The sequence below is a fragment of the Sapajus apella genome, unplaced genomic scaffold (assembly GCF_009761245.1).
Source record: "Sapajus apella isolate SASKATOON/1434 unplaced genomic scaffold, GSC_monkey_1.0 scaffold177, whole genome shotgun sequence".
NCBI classification, from domain to species: Eukaryota; Metazoa; Chordata; class Mammalia; order Primates; family Cebidae; genus Sapajus; species Sapajus apella.
The window spans coordinates 684,932-700,962 of NW_022437117.1; the positions used below are offsets into that span (position 1 = coordinate 684,932).

At 39.9% G+C, this 16,031-nt stretch overlaps 1 protein-coding gene across 4 annotated transcripts in view; it reads right to left on the reverse strand.

Annotated features, from left to right (window-relative positions):
* The window catches only part of TLL1 (tolloid like 1), a 240,976-nt gene extending 225,147 nt beyond the window's left edge, over positions 1–15,829 (reverse strand). Inside the window, exon 1 of one of the 4 annotated variants that reach the window (XM_032268275.1) lies at positions 14,759–15,826. In XM_032268275.1, coding sequence (XP_032124166.1) covers positions 14,759–14,927 — 169 coding nt within the window. In that variant the 5' untranslated portion in view covers positions 14,928–15,826. Of the gene's footprint in view, positions 1–14,758 lie in introns of all 4 variants that reach the window. The other 3 variants (XM_032268276.1, XM_032268277.1, XM_032268279.1) reach the window with 3 other exon arrangements.
* Positions 15,830–16,031: the final 202 nt, after the last annotated feature.

Sequence of the window (16,031 nt, forward strand, 5' to 3'; positions counted from 1 at the left end):
AGCAAATATCTTCTGAGACTACATAAGCAAGAACCATACCCAAAATAGGTAATAGGTCTGCATTCTGAATTGATATCATGACAGAAGCTTAAACACTCAAGCAGAGAATTTAGTTTAAAGTGATCCTGCACTGTTAGTATCTAACGTAAGCTCTCTCTATATATACGTGTATGTGTGTGTGTGTAAATATATATGTGTGTGTGTGTGTATGTGTATGTATATATGTGTGTATATATACACACACATACACATATATATATACACACACATATACATATATATTCAAATGTATTAAAGGAAGAAATAAAACACAACAAGAACAGTAAACTGAGGAGAGTTTTAAGTCAACTGAACTGATAAACACAGAAAGAAAAATGCCAAACAAAATAACAGTAAACTGAATTCAGAGATGTAAAATAAAAGGGCAGATTATGCCCAAATTGTCTTCATCTCAGGAATTCAAGGTACGTTAATATTCATAAATTGATTATTCTAATTTATCACATTGGATGGTGAAATAAGGATAATTGTATCATTTTTAGTAAACACAGAGTTCCTTAATTTGACAAAATGTACATATGTTGAAAAAAATACCAAATAGAATAATTGGTAAATAATTGAAAGCATCCCCTTTAAAATTAAGAACAGAGCAAGCTAGCCTTCAGTCAGCATTTCTGTGCAACACTGGGAGGCTGTCAGCACAGCAAAAAAAAAATGATTAAATTAAATTGAATTAAAAGCATAAGGACTATAAAGGAAGAAAGAAATTTCGTGTTTATTTGCAGATAATCTGATTGCCTATATGAAGAATATACATAGAAATTATTAAAGCATGTGAGACTGTTAAGGATGTTAGCTAAAAAGTAAAAACATCAAAAATCAAACATATTTCTACACAATAGCAACAAATGGTCTCAAAAATAATTTTTAAGGCTACATTATATCATCAAAAAATAAAAATATATGAATAAATCTATATCAAAAGCATGCAAAAATTTCAGATAGAAATATTGAATATCAAACAATATTTAAGGAGGCCTAAACAAATACAGATGAATACCATGTTAATGGATTAGAAGATTCAATCTTATAAAAATAATTTTTTTTAAATAACCCATAGATTCAGTGCAATGGCAATCAACATATAAATGTTGATGCTTGACAAGCTGATTTCAAAGTTAATATAGAATGCAAAGTCCAAATTTAACCAATATATGCCTGAAAAACAAAACATGAGGGGACCTGTGATACCAAGTAAAAGATTATGTGCAAGTCAAAGGGTTCTCAAAACCAAATTCAATTACTTTCAAAACACAAACGCTTTTTCACTGTTTTTTACTTTGCTCATCTGTAGCACTGTCCTTGCAGTCACTAAAGTATGAAGCCGTGAAGTCATCTTAGACTCTTTTATTTTACTTTCTTGACCTTCATCTGAAGGTCATCCAGCTGGTCACTATCTCTTGCCTCCAATCCCTCTTTTCTGTGGCTACTGACAGTGAAAACACAAGCACTCATCCAGCACTTGCTTCTAATTCTACTATAACCTAACAAGCCTCCCTCCTCCCACTTTCTCATTACTTCTTCCACCAACTACACCAGCTCATTCTTTACCTCCTAACATACCCTTATAACATATGACTGTAATCAAGCCAATGATCTGCTTTAAATTTTCAGTAAGCTCCCTTCTCACCGCCAACAGGATCAAAGTCACACCCTGGGTTTTAAAGATCCTTTACACTATCTTTCAGAAATATTTCTTGCCAAAGCATAAGCCTTTACACATCCTTTGCCCTGTCCACTTCCTGTATTTGCATAAAATTCAAGAACTTTCACAGCTTCAGCTTTTATCTTAGTTATTTGACTGCAAAGTTTTTCTTCACCTTTTCTCCAGGAAGAAAATTACAGGACTTCAAGATCCAGCTCATATGTCAGCTTCCCTGAGACACCTTCACTATCTCAAACATAATTAATGCATTTCCTCCTCTGTGCTACCATAGCACAGTCAGCCCTCCATATCCACAGATTCAACCAACTGAAGATGGAAAATGTTCAAAAATAAATAAATAAAAACAGTGATTAAAAAATACAAATTTTAAAACTACAGTACTACTATTGCCATTGCGTTTATATTGTATTAGGTATTAAATGTAATCTAGAGATGATTTCAAGTACATGAGAGGATTGAGTGGCTTATATTCAAATACTATGCCATGTTATATATGGGACTAGTGCATCCCCAGATACTACTATATGCAGGGAGTGCTGGAAGTAATCCTCCATGAATACCAAGGGGGATTGTACTTTGTTTACTGAATTTTTATATTGATAGTTAAAATATTTGTTTATTTTTTTCTACTAGATTTTGAAATCCTTTTAGGAAGACAACACATCTTATCTGTGCACTCCCCAAGCATATTCCTGAAACATATCATTTGCAAAATATTGCTTGTATTAGTTTAAATCTGAACAGTGCATCACAGTTTACCAAGACCTTACACATGTAATTGTTACATGTTTCATAGACCAGGGATCACTATCCCCACATTACAAATGTGTGAACTTAAACTCTGAAGCATTAAGTAGGTAGACCAAGATAATTAAACAAAACAGCCAAAACTTGCACCTAGGTCTCCTACAGAATACCCGGTGCTCTTCTAATTCAATTACACTGCCTAGTTTCTTGTTATTCATTTCTATTGGACTTCTTTCTTACTATTATAAAAGTCACAAAAGTGAAAATTCCTTTGGTGATGATTTGTTTGAAAATTTAAATTCATCAAAAAAATACATAAAATCAGTTAAAATAACAAGAAGAGTAGTTCCTTACTAGACAAGAAAAATTAAAGGTTTGTGGAACTGAATTTTCTGAAGATAAATAACAATATCCAATTTTACCAAGTAAAAGGGTGTTTTCAAGGATATATTTGAGTAATTAATTAATATAAGGATATATCTGTTAACATGTCATGTACTTGGTCAAACGCTTTCAGCCAGGACAATATTTCTGCAGTTTTGTTGCCTACAGTTCTTGTTCTCTCCGTTATGAACATTGACTTCAAACTTGACAGAATAGGCTTTCCCTCATCCCAATGTACCAATCTATTTTTCCTGTGGAAAAAAAAAAATCCTACTGAACAACCTTCAGTTCTGATGGAAATGTGACACTAACATACTCTGATATGCACATAAGATATCTGCTGTTCTCACATACCTTGCTACTCTTTCAGTAGGTTTTTTTTTTTTTTTTTTTTTTTACTGAAGTAATGAGGCAGGAAGAGGGAGGGAAACTTTCAGGGCTAATTTTGGAAGACCAGTCATGAATTTGCATGACCTGCTTCAGGGCCTATAGTGACTGCCATGATACGAACAAAACCGTCAGAAACCTGAGGGTTTATCAAGAGTGACCCCAGGAGAGGTGTGAACACCTTCCCCTTCCTCTCAGTGTACAGTGTAAACCCCCTGGCACTGCAGCTTCTTGGTACCACTTGAGAGGAGCTCTTGCTTCCAATGTCAGAAACACCAGGATTCGGATCCCTTCAGGTCTTGAATAGCCTTAGAGATTTCCAAGCCTCAGAGGCTGAGACCCAGGAAAACCAAGGGATGTCCTCAGGGCTACAAACAAATACACCAAGAGCCAGTACTGGAATTTACATTTCTTGACTACCAATCTAGTTTGTTTTCTAGTTTTCATACCACTATCCAGATAAGATTATTTTTTAAAAAAGCAAAGCTTATATTTACTTTGTAAAATCACAGTAGAAGAGAAGAAGTAGAAAGAAGAGACATTCATTTCATTAATTTTACTATTTATTTTTGCTTCTACTGACCCATAAATATAGAAAAAGTGAACCCAGTAGCTTCAAATGTGTTTAAGAATAAGGATATAATGTGAAGAAGAAAATTGTGCTCTTCCGGTCAATGTCAGAGAACATGAGAAACAAGCCAAAATTTTATTTTATTTTATTTTATTACTTTTTTAAAATTTTTTTGAGATGGAGTCTTACTCTGTCGCCCAGGCTGGAGTGCAGTGGAGTGATCTCAGTTCACTGCAGCCTCCACCTCCGAGGTTCAAATGATTCTCCTGCCTCTGCCTCAGTCTCTCAAGTAGCTGAGGTTACTGGCACTCGCCACCACGCCTGGTTAATTTTTGTACTTTTAGTAGATACAGGTTTTGCCATGTTGGCCAGGCTGGTGTCAAACTCCTAGCCTCAGGTGATCCACCTGCCTTGGCCCCTCAAAGTGCTGGGATTACAGGCGTGAGCCACCACGCCAGGCCACAAGTTGAAATTTTAAAATCAAGTTGTATGATTTTAATATCAAGCTGCTTACACAGACTACTTCCAAATATCTGCATAAGTAATTACTGGTTACACTGACACTAGCCCACTGTCAAATAACAAAGCCTACAAAGTAGTTACTTAAATGTTGCAGTGCTCCCCACAAAGCGTTATATTAATACATTAATCTTCATTTATTTAAAGAAAAATTCAGAAAAAAAAATGTATAAGAACACATACTCAGATTATAATAATTTATAGTAGTATCTATTTTCAAATGCTAAATTAAAATAACTTTAGCATGCAATTATGTGACTACTACATAAATATTTATACACAAGCAATCATCTACCTGCAAATGGCAATGTGAAGACTATACTGGGTGAGGCATACTTCTGCAAACCCCAAGGATGAGTCTGTTTCCTTCATAGTAAGTGTTCAATAAATGTTTAATGAATTAATGAATATTTGTGATTTAGAGCCATGTGCTCAAACTTAGCTCTGTATAAACATGGATTGTGAATATTTAAGCTCTTCTAATTGATCCAGATGGCAAACAAAATCTGAACCAAAAATTACCGAAATACTATATATATAGCCAAGATTCTATTCACACTTTAGTCAACATGAATTGAAAATTGTCAATATATTTTGAGTGTATTAGGCATATAAGCAAATAGCCAAGAGAACAACACATGGAAAATGTTTATATTGGTTGCTTCTGGTATCTTTTCAAACAAGATCTATTTGGGGGTGTTAACTTCTCCATTGAAAAGTTCAGAGAACTTGAGATAAGAAAGTGTTTTTAGGCATGGGAAGAAGGAAATCTTTTATCCCACAAATGATTTCATAAAGATTATCTCTCCACAAATAAGGAGTTGTGATTAAAAATCCTCCACATCTTATATATTTATACTACTGTGAATAAAATTATACAGTGTTTGCAGTGTTCCGGAAAAAGTGATGTGTACTTTACAATTAATTAATTCTTATAATAACACCATGAGGATTATAATATCGCCTTTATTTTATAGCTCTGAAAACTGAAATGTAATGGGGTTAAATAACTTGCTGAAAGCCACACATTGTTATTATGTGGGGGTTTAGGATTAGAACTCACAGCTCTCTCACTCCAAAGCCCATGTTTTTAAATAGATCATTATTTTGCCTCCTTGATATCTGCAAAAATAATTTTTAAACAAACTCCAATTTGCAAAAATGTACCCATATAAAAAAAGAAAGGCAGGCCGGGCGCGGTGGCTCACGCCTGTAATCCCAGCACTTTGGGAGGCCGAGGCGGGTGGATCACGAGGTCAAGAGATCGAGACCATCCTGGTCAAAATGGTGAAACCCCGTCTCTACTAAAAATACAAAAAATTAGCTGGGCATGGTGGTGCGTGCCTGTAATCCCAGCTACTCAGGAGGCTGAGGCAGGAGAATTGCCTGAACCCAGGAGGCAGAGGTTGCGGTGAGCCGAGATCGCGCCATTGCACTCCAGCCTGGGTAACAAGAGCGAAACGCCGTCTCAAAAAAAAAAAAAATGAAAAAGAAAGGCAGACCGTGGCAGCACATGGAGTCCAGAGTTTTGGATTCAAAATCTGATTCTATCACTGGGAGATAGAAGCACGCTACCTTGAAACACTTAGTTACAAGTGCCATTCAATACAAAAATAAGATTTAATATTTAGATTTTGAAGTATACAGTTTTGTGTATGAAGCCCCATGCTACTTCTGAGTTCCATTATACATGCCAGAGATTTGTTCTTACTAGAACTCTTTTCATCCTGGAACGTGCTGCAAGTACATCCTCTAATCAATATCTTCTTTCTGTGTGTTAACTCTAGGTCACTAGTTCATCTGTTATTACTGTAATTATTTTCATCCTGGAACAACTATCTTCTCTCTGTATGTTAACACTTGGTCACTAGTTTGTTCACCCCACAAATCTCTTTCCAAATACAAACATAGAGCAGCACAGAGCCCTTGATTTAGGGTTAGTATGTCTTCCACCCGTTCCAGACATCAAAACCCAATTATTCCAACCCTGGTGACCGCCTGCCAGCTACACTGCATTCAGGTCTAGATATATAGTACTTCTTCTTTTGTGACTAAACAATATACATATATAAAAGAAAACTTTCCCCTAGATCACAAGTAGAAAATGAGGAGGAAAGAAAAAATGGAATGCCTATTTTACCAGATTTTGTTCTACCACTGGTTAGAAAACAACTACAAGCAGGAATTCTTCATCCATGATAATTTGCTAAATAATAATATGTGTTCTTCAAAAAATTATCATACCAGTAAATATCACATATGATGTATATTCTGAATTTGCCAGACTTCCTCCTGTTAGGAAACTAGGCTAGAGTTCCAAAGTTTATTTGACCTATTATTTCTAAAATTTTTCAAGCATTTGACCTTACGGCTTTGAGACAAGTTAGGATTGAATAAGGTGAAGTCATTTAAGTAACTTCACGCAGCACATTTGTTTTCTCAAAGGCATTCACACGTCATTTACATACATAGTGTATACTGTAAACTACTTTCCTGAATTTTTTTGGCTGCATTTGAAAAGATATTCTTGCACCCTACATGGGCTTATAATCACAAATTCAATGAATACCTACTCAGAAACCAATTTAAAGTGTGAAACAACACATGACCACACTAAGTGTCAGAGCTTGTGCCAGCCAACAGGGCACTAATGACTAAATTCTACCCACATCACACTCAGCCCCTGTCTTAATGGACATGGGAAGCCTGCTGTCACAATGCATATACTCAAGTTTACACATAGCATTGTCTCCCCTACACTATTCAGCCTCAAATATGTCTCTAATCCTATTAAAATTAGTCACTCGAGTTTTTGTTTGTTTCATCCATAAGCAGGCGTTTCATTCGCAACTTCTCACACTGAGAGAATGCTCTCGAGAGGGAGGAGGCTGTGCACTACACTCCATGTGATAAAATACTGGTCTTACTATGACAATACAGTACATGGCTGTAAAAATGCAAGAACACTGAAAACAAGATGCATTCTCAGCAAATAAATCACAACGGATGGAGGTCCACCACCATGTAAATGGACAGTCTCACTACACTTGTGCTGGCTGCAGAGCCAAATATGAGAGATTTGAAAAAGGAAAGTCATCTGAAATAGAGAAACTCGAGTTCGAGCCCTCACCTGTTTTCCTCACAAGTCCAGAAGGGGTAATAATGATAATTGATGGGGTATGCTGAAGACAGGAGACTCTATATTTTTAATGCAAAAATGTAAACTATGTTATTATGACGTGAGTTATGAAGCAACTTCCTAGATATGTGAGGACTTGAAATGGCTGAGGACTCATTCCCTTCTTGAATGTTCTCCATTTGGTGTCTCCTAGTTATTCATGGTGTTCCTCCCTGGGGTATTTGAAAGGTTTTAACTTCCATGCAGTGAGGCATGTGCTTAATTATCTTTAATCTGAATACGAAACACAAAATACCATAAGCCTCAACTACTAGGTATTTGGGCTCAGAAAAGATCAGGGCAGAGAACAGAGTTCCATCTTTTCTGAACGATCAATCAGAAAAGATGACTGACCATCAGATTGACCAAACTGAGCTAATGACAACATGGTTTCCAACACTTTACAAGAACCTGAGATTATCCCAGTAAACTCTTCAAATACACTCAGAGCCAATGAAGAGAGCTCAGAAGACACTTACAGCAGCAACCAGGCCAGGAGCTAGCAGAGGTGACTGCAGTACACAATCTATGTGCTGACAGTTTAACATAGAGGAGAAATGTAAGGAATGAGGGAACTATTCCACCCATTTACCCCTCCATCTCTGCCTCCCCCATCACACAAATTAAATGTCATCAATAGAAAGGTCAACAACACAGAATATTTAAAATGCTGAGAGTAACTATATGGCTTTTGTCTTTATAAGCCAGGGAGAATTCTGTAAGAACTCTCCTGACTTGTAAAATGGTACAATGTGTTAAAAACTGCTGAAGTCTTTTTTAAACGCTGAGTTGAATGCTTCAAGTATGCATACCAATCATAAAACTAGATTTGGATTGGGAAAAAATAATATAGAGTATTTCTGACTCATTTAATATACGGTTTCAACTTCTTAGAATTATTACCATTCAAGAGAGTTCTTTTAAAAAATATAATGGATAGCAACTTTTTTTAAGCTTAAACTCTAAATGTAAGTTGCAGGAGAAGAGCTGAGTAAGATAAACACCTCTTTGCTTCACTTTCTGGATTCCAATTAACACCTAATTAACTAGACTTCTTAATACAAATATGTAGTTGAGCTCTTTAGAACAGCTTGACAGGATTAGCACACATTTTGTAAGGAGCTGACAAAACAGGCAGTCCATTAGCCAGTCCACAATATCTCAAAGTCCAATAGTCAGCATTGCATTTTTAGGGCTGACAATGGCAAGAATGAAATAAATAAGCAAGGGATTCCCTCCTCCTGCTTTCTGGAAAGGAATATCATCTATGTCATTCATTCCATAGCTTTGAGGTTATATATTTTTTAAGTTTTCCTCCTCAAGTATTAGTATTCAATAGATAACTAAAGACAAAAACCATGAAAGCCATATTGCTAAATCATTCTGCTGTATCCAGGGCTGGGGAGAGGGCTCTTCACTCCTCAATTCAGGAAGGATAAGTCCACAATTAATTCCAGATCCTGGAATATGAAAGAACTGAAAGAGGTTTCCAAACTCCCTTCATCCTGAGGATGAGGAAATCCTACATCCTCAGGAACTTTGCCAGGCCTTTGAGCACTGGCCTAAACCTGAGCTCAAGAGGCTGAAGGGGGGGGCATTCTCACAGTTTAGGGGAGCAACGTGGCTCCCCACCCCCACCACTTCCCTAGACACCAGATGGTCTCAGCAGGATGTGCAATGCTTCATTTTAAATGGATTATTGGCCTCGTCTTCGCTAGCATTCTTAGAAAAGCTTAAGGAGGGTCCTAGTTTTAAATATTTTAAGTAGATGGGTCTACGGCACTATTCGAATAAGAAAAAAATGAATGATGGTAAATTATCAGCACTTGATACTACCTACTTGAGTTCCAGAGAATTTAAAGGCTAACCCCTTTTCTGTAAACGATCCTGTCAAGGCCTCAATGACTGAAAGTTCTGAAGGATGATAAAGGTGACTAATAGCCATAAGAAGGTTTGCAAAGAATATGGTTTTAACTATTGGCAAGTAAGTCTCAATTTTGCATGAGAGAAATTTGCTAAGATGTTCAAAAATAGTATTCCTGCATACACAATGGGGGAAGACAATATGGTTTCTGAAGGAAGAACCATACATGGCTTATATTAGGCTTTCATAGAAAAGGAACCTGTTGGCCAGGTCCTCACGCCTATATTGCCAGCTCTTTGGAAGGTCAAGGCAGGCGAACCACTTGGTTCAGGAGTTTGAGGCCAGCCTGGGCAACATGTGAAACCCTGTTTCTACAAAAAAAAAAAAAAATTAGCTGGGCATGGTGGCATGCACCTCTACATAGTCCCAGATGCTCCAGAGGCTGAGGTGGGAGGATTGCTTGAGCCTAGGAGGTCAAGGCTACAGTGAGCCAAGATCGCACCACTGCACTCCATTCTGGGTAACAGAGTGAGATCCTGTCTCAAAAAAATTTTTTTTAAAAAAGAAAGCCATCGTCAGGGTAAAAGGAAAGCAGTGGAATTACATGTTAGCTTTTTCAAAAAGCCTCTGCTAGGCTGTACACATATGAACTGTTTCACCTTGGTCTAAGGAGGCCTACACTGAGTCAAGTAGGTTGACTGAGCAGGTATTTGAATTAAGAATTATATGTATTATTACATCGACTAGCCTTAGATAGAAGGGGTTCCACTTAGGTTTTGAATTTGCGAATGACACCACCCTTTTCAGAAGCAAAATGTGGGAGGATTTTAGGAGACTACGTAAACAAACAGAAAGAAAAAGAAATGAAAAGCCTTTGACCTTACTTAGTCTGAGGGAATGTAGTTAAGAAAAAAATAATCTATCTTTTTCATACCTAATAACAGTAACTGCCATCGTGGGCCAAATATGGATGTGGGCCCTCAAGACAAGATCTAAGGAATTACTATTGGCAAACGAGCAGCAGAATTCAAGTGTACGGAATATAATGCCTTATCCATCCCTTTTACAAACACTGCATTTTGGCCACGTCTGGGTTAGCACCAAAGTCAAGAAGAGAAAAAAATTCAAGATCTGAGGAATGAAAATTAAACAGAAGAAACTGATTAGGAGAAGCAGCTCTATGAAATGCATTTTTAAATGAGAATGAAGCAGTCTAGAGAGGCACGACTTAAGAAATAAGTGTTTGGATATCTAAAATTGTGATGGAATAAAGATATGGGGCAAAAGAATGAGGCTATGTTACCTCGAAATTATAAGCTGAGAAAAATTATCACAAGCATACTAGGACACTGTGGCACTGACTATATAGAAAAGCAGAAAGAATTTTCTAAAATGCCAAAAGTCTATTTCTATATAGACAGGCTTGCAGATGCTCCTCTAAAGGCAAATTTAACCAAAGCACTGACCTCTAATCATGCTTGGGTTTATTGTTGTTATTATTATTATTATTATTATTATTCAAAATTAGGAGTTATTTACTCAGAAGCTTCTAGGTAGAAAGTCTTTCTTCAGGAGTTCACAAATGTCTACAGAGCATAAGGATATCGTTCTTCATAAACATTTTACTCTGTCAATTCTACACACCTCTACCTTTCATTCAAAATACTAATTTCTTCAATTTCTCCTATTAGATATTCTATTTGCAGTTGCCTGAGCTTTCCTAATATTCCCTTAAACACAAAAAAAGGAAAGAAGGAAGAAGGGGAAGAAGGGGAGGAAGGAAAAAAACAAGGAAGGAAAGGAAGGGAAGAAGAGGAGAAGGAAGGGTATGTGTTAATACCCAGTTAGATCATCGGGCATCTGCTTTTCCATGTAATCTGTACACATTTGGCAGAAGATTAACTTACAAACTGAATTTGCCCAGGCTCTTCACAGATATTAGTACTCAGATTAACACTTATTTCTATAGTACGCCAATGAAACAGGATACCTCTGCCTCTGCTCTGGAATGAGCTCCTGCAGCATCAGCTTCCCAGTGTCCCTTGGGACCCTCCTGACCTAGAGAGTAAGAGAAATCTGATGGCATATTGAGATGATTGTATACTGCACTGATGAAAGACAGCCAGACATTCCTTAGAATTGCCTGTATCTTTGTGCATATCTACTTATATAAAGAAATAAAGTACCTATATTTTGTCCTAATGGATTTGGCTATATAAATATCTCTGCAGCTGTGCTGCACTGACTCAACTACTATCACTTATACCAATAAAATCTTTCTAAATCAAAATTCTATCAAATTAACACAAGGATTCCTTTCTGCCCTACAATTTCATGAACTTGAAACCAAGTTCTGATAGCTAAACAAATTGTATTCTATTTCACAAATGTGTTGGGGATAATGCAATTTTTAAAGTTGTAATTGAGAAACATATCTCATTGGGTAACACACATTTGATCTTGTTTAGAAAAAAGTTTGTAAATGGCAGTATTAACAGTCTACAGATATTGAAAAGGTATTAAGAACATATTAAAATCCTAAAGTGGTAACCCATCCCTGTAGTAAACATTAAAAACCAATTATGATCTCTGTCTTCAGGGATTTGGGTTTGGAAACCATGAAACTATGTCTTCACTTCACCCATATCAGATATGCAAGTAACTGCATCTCTATTAGTCTGGACTCCAGGTAAACCTGGACTAATTTCTATTGTTATCATCTTAATTAAAGCCTCCAAAAGGTCAACTAAGAATGCAGTGTAATTGTTCACAGCCAGACTTCACAGCCAGGAAACTTGGAATCAAGTTCTGGGTAATCTTAACAAAGACATGTGACCTCACTGGGCCTCTGTTTTCCTATCTGTATAATGGGAAGACTAAAAAACTCTACCATATGGGGCTGTTGTGAACACCAGCACTCAAAAGTGCTTTAAAGCCACAAAGCCACGATTGTCATTGTGATATCAAGCCTCTGTATACTTTGAGGAATATGAAGACCCCTGTTAGAGAAGTTCAGAAAAAGCCCTTTATTTCATGGGCCATGCCCTCCACGGGGACTAAGGAAGTCCCCAACTTCCTCATTTCAGTGACCTTTTGTTTTTTCATTCCGCCTTGGGATTTCAATGTATTATTTCATTTTTTTCCTGCGATTGCAACTTTGATTTGACTTTCCCACTGCTAAAACGGAGGCACTAAAATTTTGCCCGTCTTTAGCCAAGATGGTAAATTGAAGCCTACATTCAAAAGCAGGGTAGATAATTTTAAAAGGGATCTCACATTCCGTGCATATTTCTTTGCCTTCCACTTAGGCCATTCTTATTTCTCTCTCATTACACACACACACACACACACACACACACACACACACTCATGCTTGTGAACACTCACACACGTGTGCACTGGTATACCTCTTCTGCTCAAAAACAGGGAAGAAATAAGATTAGGATAATAATCCGTTCAACGTTGGTTTTGTTGTTGCATTACTTTCACCACATATTAAAAAATAAACCAGCATCAAAGGGGAAACAAAAAGTAAATGCTATTAAAGTTCTTTTTTTCCTTCCCTACGTGTTTATTTGCTGAGGAAACTAAACATTAATGTCTGAGGTGTGTTTCATTACACATGGTGCACATACTTACCTGCTTGAATCTTTCACAAAACAGGTATCAAAGTAGATGTTTTCCTAGACAATCTTTTGAAAGAATGTACTTCATCTCTACCTTACCACAAACAAGAAAACGCACAATTTTCAGCAAGTTACAACATTATTTAAAAGCAATTTCTTAGCAAACGGTACATTTAAGGAGCTGTGTAGAGCAGATTCTGAATGCCCAGCCACTAGTCACCCACCACAGCAATCAGCGCCTCCTTGTCCAAACCATCAGGAATGGCCCAAGAAACTTTCAGAGGGAAAATAGATAGAGTTGTTAGAAGTGACAGCAGGGCACTGATCGGCAAAATTGAATTAAATCAGAATTCTGAGTTCCAGCCTTATAGGCTCCTGCTAAACTACTCTGAGTTTTGAGTAACTAGTTGCATTCAAGGGTACACCGAGAAAGACGTGATAATGTGAACGCAACACACGTACCCTTTTGTCAAAACAATGCGTCATCAAAGGTAGAAATTAACTAGGGAATTTCCAGCATTTTTCTTCATTGTGTACACCTCTCCTTCCTCCAGGCCCAAGAGAGGGTGAATAATGTTTATCTAGTTATGAAAGGGAAGAAAACCCAGTCACAGAAGAGCAACCCCGCACGGAATCTGGAGAACCCTAGATATCTTTGACTTTGTCCACTCCCTTCCTCTACGCTTCGCTAACGCCCACACCTCTTGCGACGCGACCCAACGTGCGTTCAGCTTACAAACCGCTCCACTAGGTTAGCCCCAACCACAGTGTAACCTTTCCGAAGTTAGTTGTTCGTCCACACTGAGCGCGGATGACCTCAGCCACAACCCAATAGAGCAAGAAACCAGGAGCCTGGCCAGGAGCCGCGGCCAGCGCTGAGCGTCCCCGGGCGCGGCGCTCACGTGGTAGCTGCCCCGGGCACGTGCGTCTCCGGCCTTAGGGAAGCGCCGCCCTGCGCGGGAGAGGCTGGCAGCGACATCAGACGCGTAGAAGGGAGGGGAAGGACCTGGGACATGCAGGGACCCTGCCAGGCGAGAAGCTGAGCTTCAAGCAGTGCGGGTCTAACTGCTGTTCCCTGGAGTGTTCGCAGGAAGGAAGACACAAGTTTGAATGGGGTAGCAACTTAAAAACATTTTTCTCCCAGTTTATTTTAAACGGGCAAATGCGTCAGGATCCTATCTAGAAGTGAGTTCTTCCGAGATTGTCACAATCTCCTTCTAGCCTGGAACCCACACTTGAAATTCCTGACAAAAGAGGGAGCCAAGATGTCCCGAGGTAGCAATGCCATCCTCCTGTATCTTTTGGGGAACCCTGCCCACTCGGTCTCGGGCAAGCGCCGGAAAACCGCGCCCTAGGGAAAAAAGGCAAGAGAGAGACAGAGAAGGTGGTGTCCCTTCCAGATGCATAAAGCCCTCTGAGTGTTGGAATTAAAAACCTACAACAGCCAGCTATATGTATGACTTGTTTCGTTTTGCTGGGCGAAGGGAGGCGGATCAAAAACTCTAGGGCGTTTTTCCCAAACTGGGAGATGGGAGCTTGGCAGTGGATCCCACTAGCACAGAACTCTTAGTCAACTGAGGCTGCAGCGGCTGCCACTTAGGGGTGGCGAAGGGGAGGAAAAAGGGGGAGAGAAGGAGGGGCAGCAGAGGGGCTGACGCGGGAGGGATGGAAACAGGTGAGCTCCCACCGCCACCCATCGGAAACCCAGAGCAGTGGCCCCCGGCACGTCACCGTCCCAACCTGGATAGCCACTTACCGGCTTTACACGGGTCCTTGTAATCTATAGTCTCTGTTCTATCCTCTTCGTTCCCATCAAAAGTGTAATCATAATCGAGGCCAGCGCAGACCCATAACTCCCGGTAGAAAACAATCCCCGAGGCCACCAGCCACACGAGCATCCTCGGGTAAAGCGTTTCCCACCCCATCCTCCTCCCCAGGAGGAAAAGGAGGGGACGGGACCCGGAGGATAAGCAGCCGCGGTCCGCGCTGAGGTGCGGGGCTTGGGACACCGGCGCTCTTCTCCCCACCTGGAGGCCCCTCGGAGGGACCGGGGTGCTCAGGTGTCCAGAGACACGTGGATGCCTCTGGGACAGTAGAGAGGGGGAAGCACTGCCTGTTACCCCCAGTCGCAGGGAGAAGTTGGCCAGGGGCCGGCGGGTGGGCGGAGGGCAGGTAAGGAGCTCGGCACTCGCAGGCGGGGAGGGCGGCTGCAGGCAAACTCGGCTCTTGCGGCGCTGCCGCTCGCAGCCTGCCAGATCGTCCTTCTGGCCGCCGAACTTCCCGCGGCAGCGATTCGGCGAGCGGCGCCCCGCGGGCTCAGCTGCCACCAGAGCTCGGGCTCCCGCGCCGCGTCCCCGCTGCTGCCAGGACTCCGCGGCCGAGCGCGAGCCGCCGCCGCCGCCTGAGCCCAGAGCCGCCGCTGCCGCTCCGGGAAGATGAATCCGGTCTGCACATCAGCACATCTGAACTGAAAGGGGAGACCGAGAAAGGGGGTGGGGGGCAGGCATGTCTATGCCGCGAGACCTTAAATGCGTGCAGAAGCCAGCAAAGCAACTGACTGCAAAAGAGCAAAAGTGTGAGGATTTGGGGATGCACTGTTTGCCTTCCCCCCGCCAGTCTGTCTTTTTACCCTCTTCCTAACTTGAAAAAAAAAAAAAAAATATTCGCAGCATCTAACCCAATCAGTTGCATCCTGCTTACTTATTCATACAATCAGGGTCAGGATCCGGGCCACAGCCTCCTCTCTTGACTTCTTTTGATAGCCTTATACAAACAAACAGACAGGAGCGCGCTGACAATTCAATTTACATTTTAACCAAAGATAAAATGAATATATATTATGCATCTGTGCCCGCTAACAGCAATTAATAGATGATGTACGTGTCAGCTGAGAGTGCCAGACAGGGGGTGGCGCGAAGGATCGTGACAACTTAGCTGCAAATCCCTATTTCCCCTCCCCCCAAATAAACAGCGAATGTGTGTTTCTTTCCTTTGCTGCTGTTTAACCTTAGAGCAGTGCAGGAATGAAG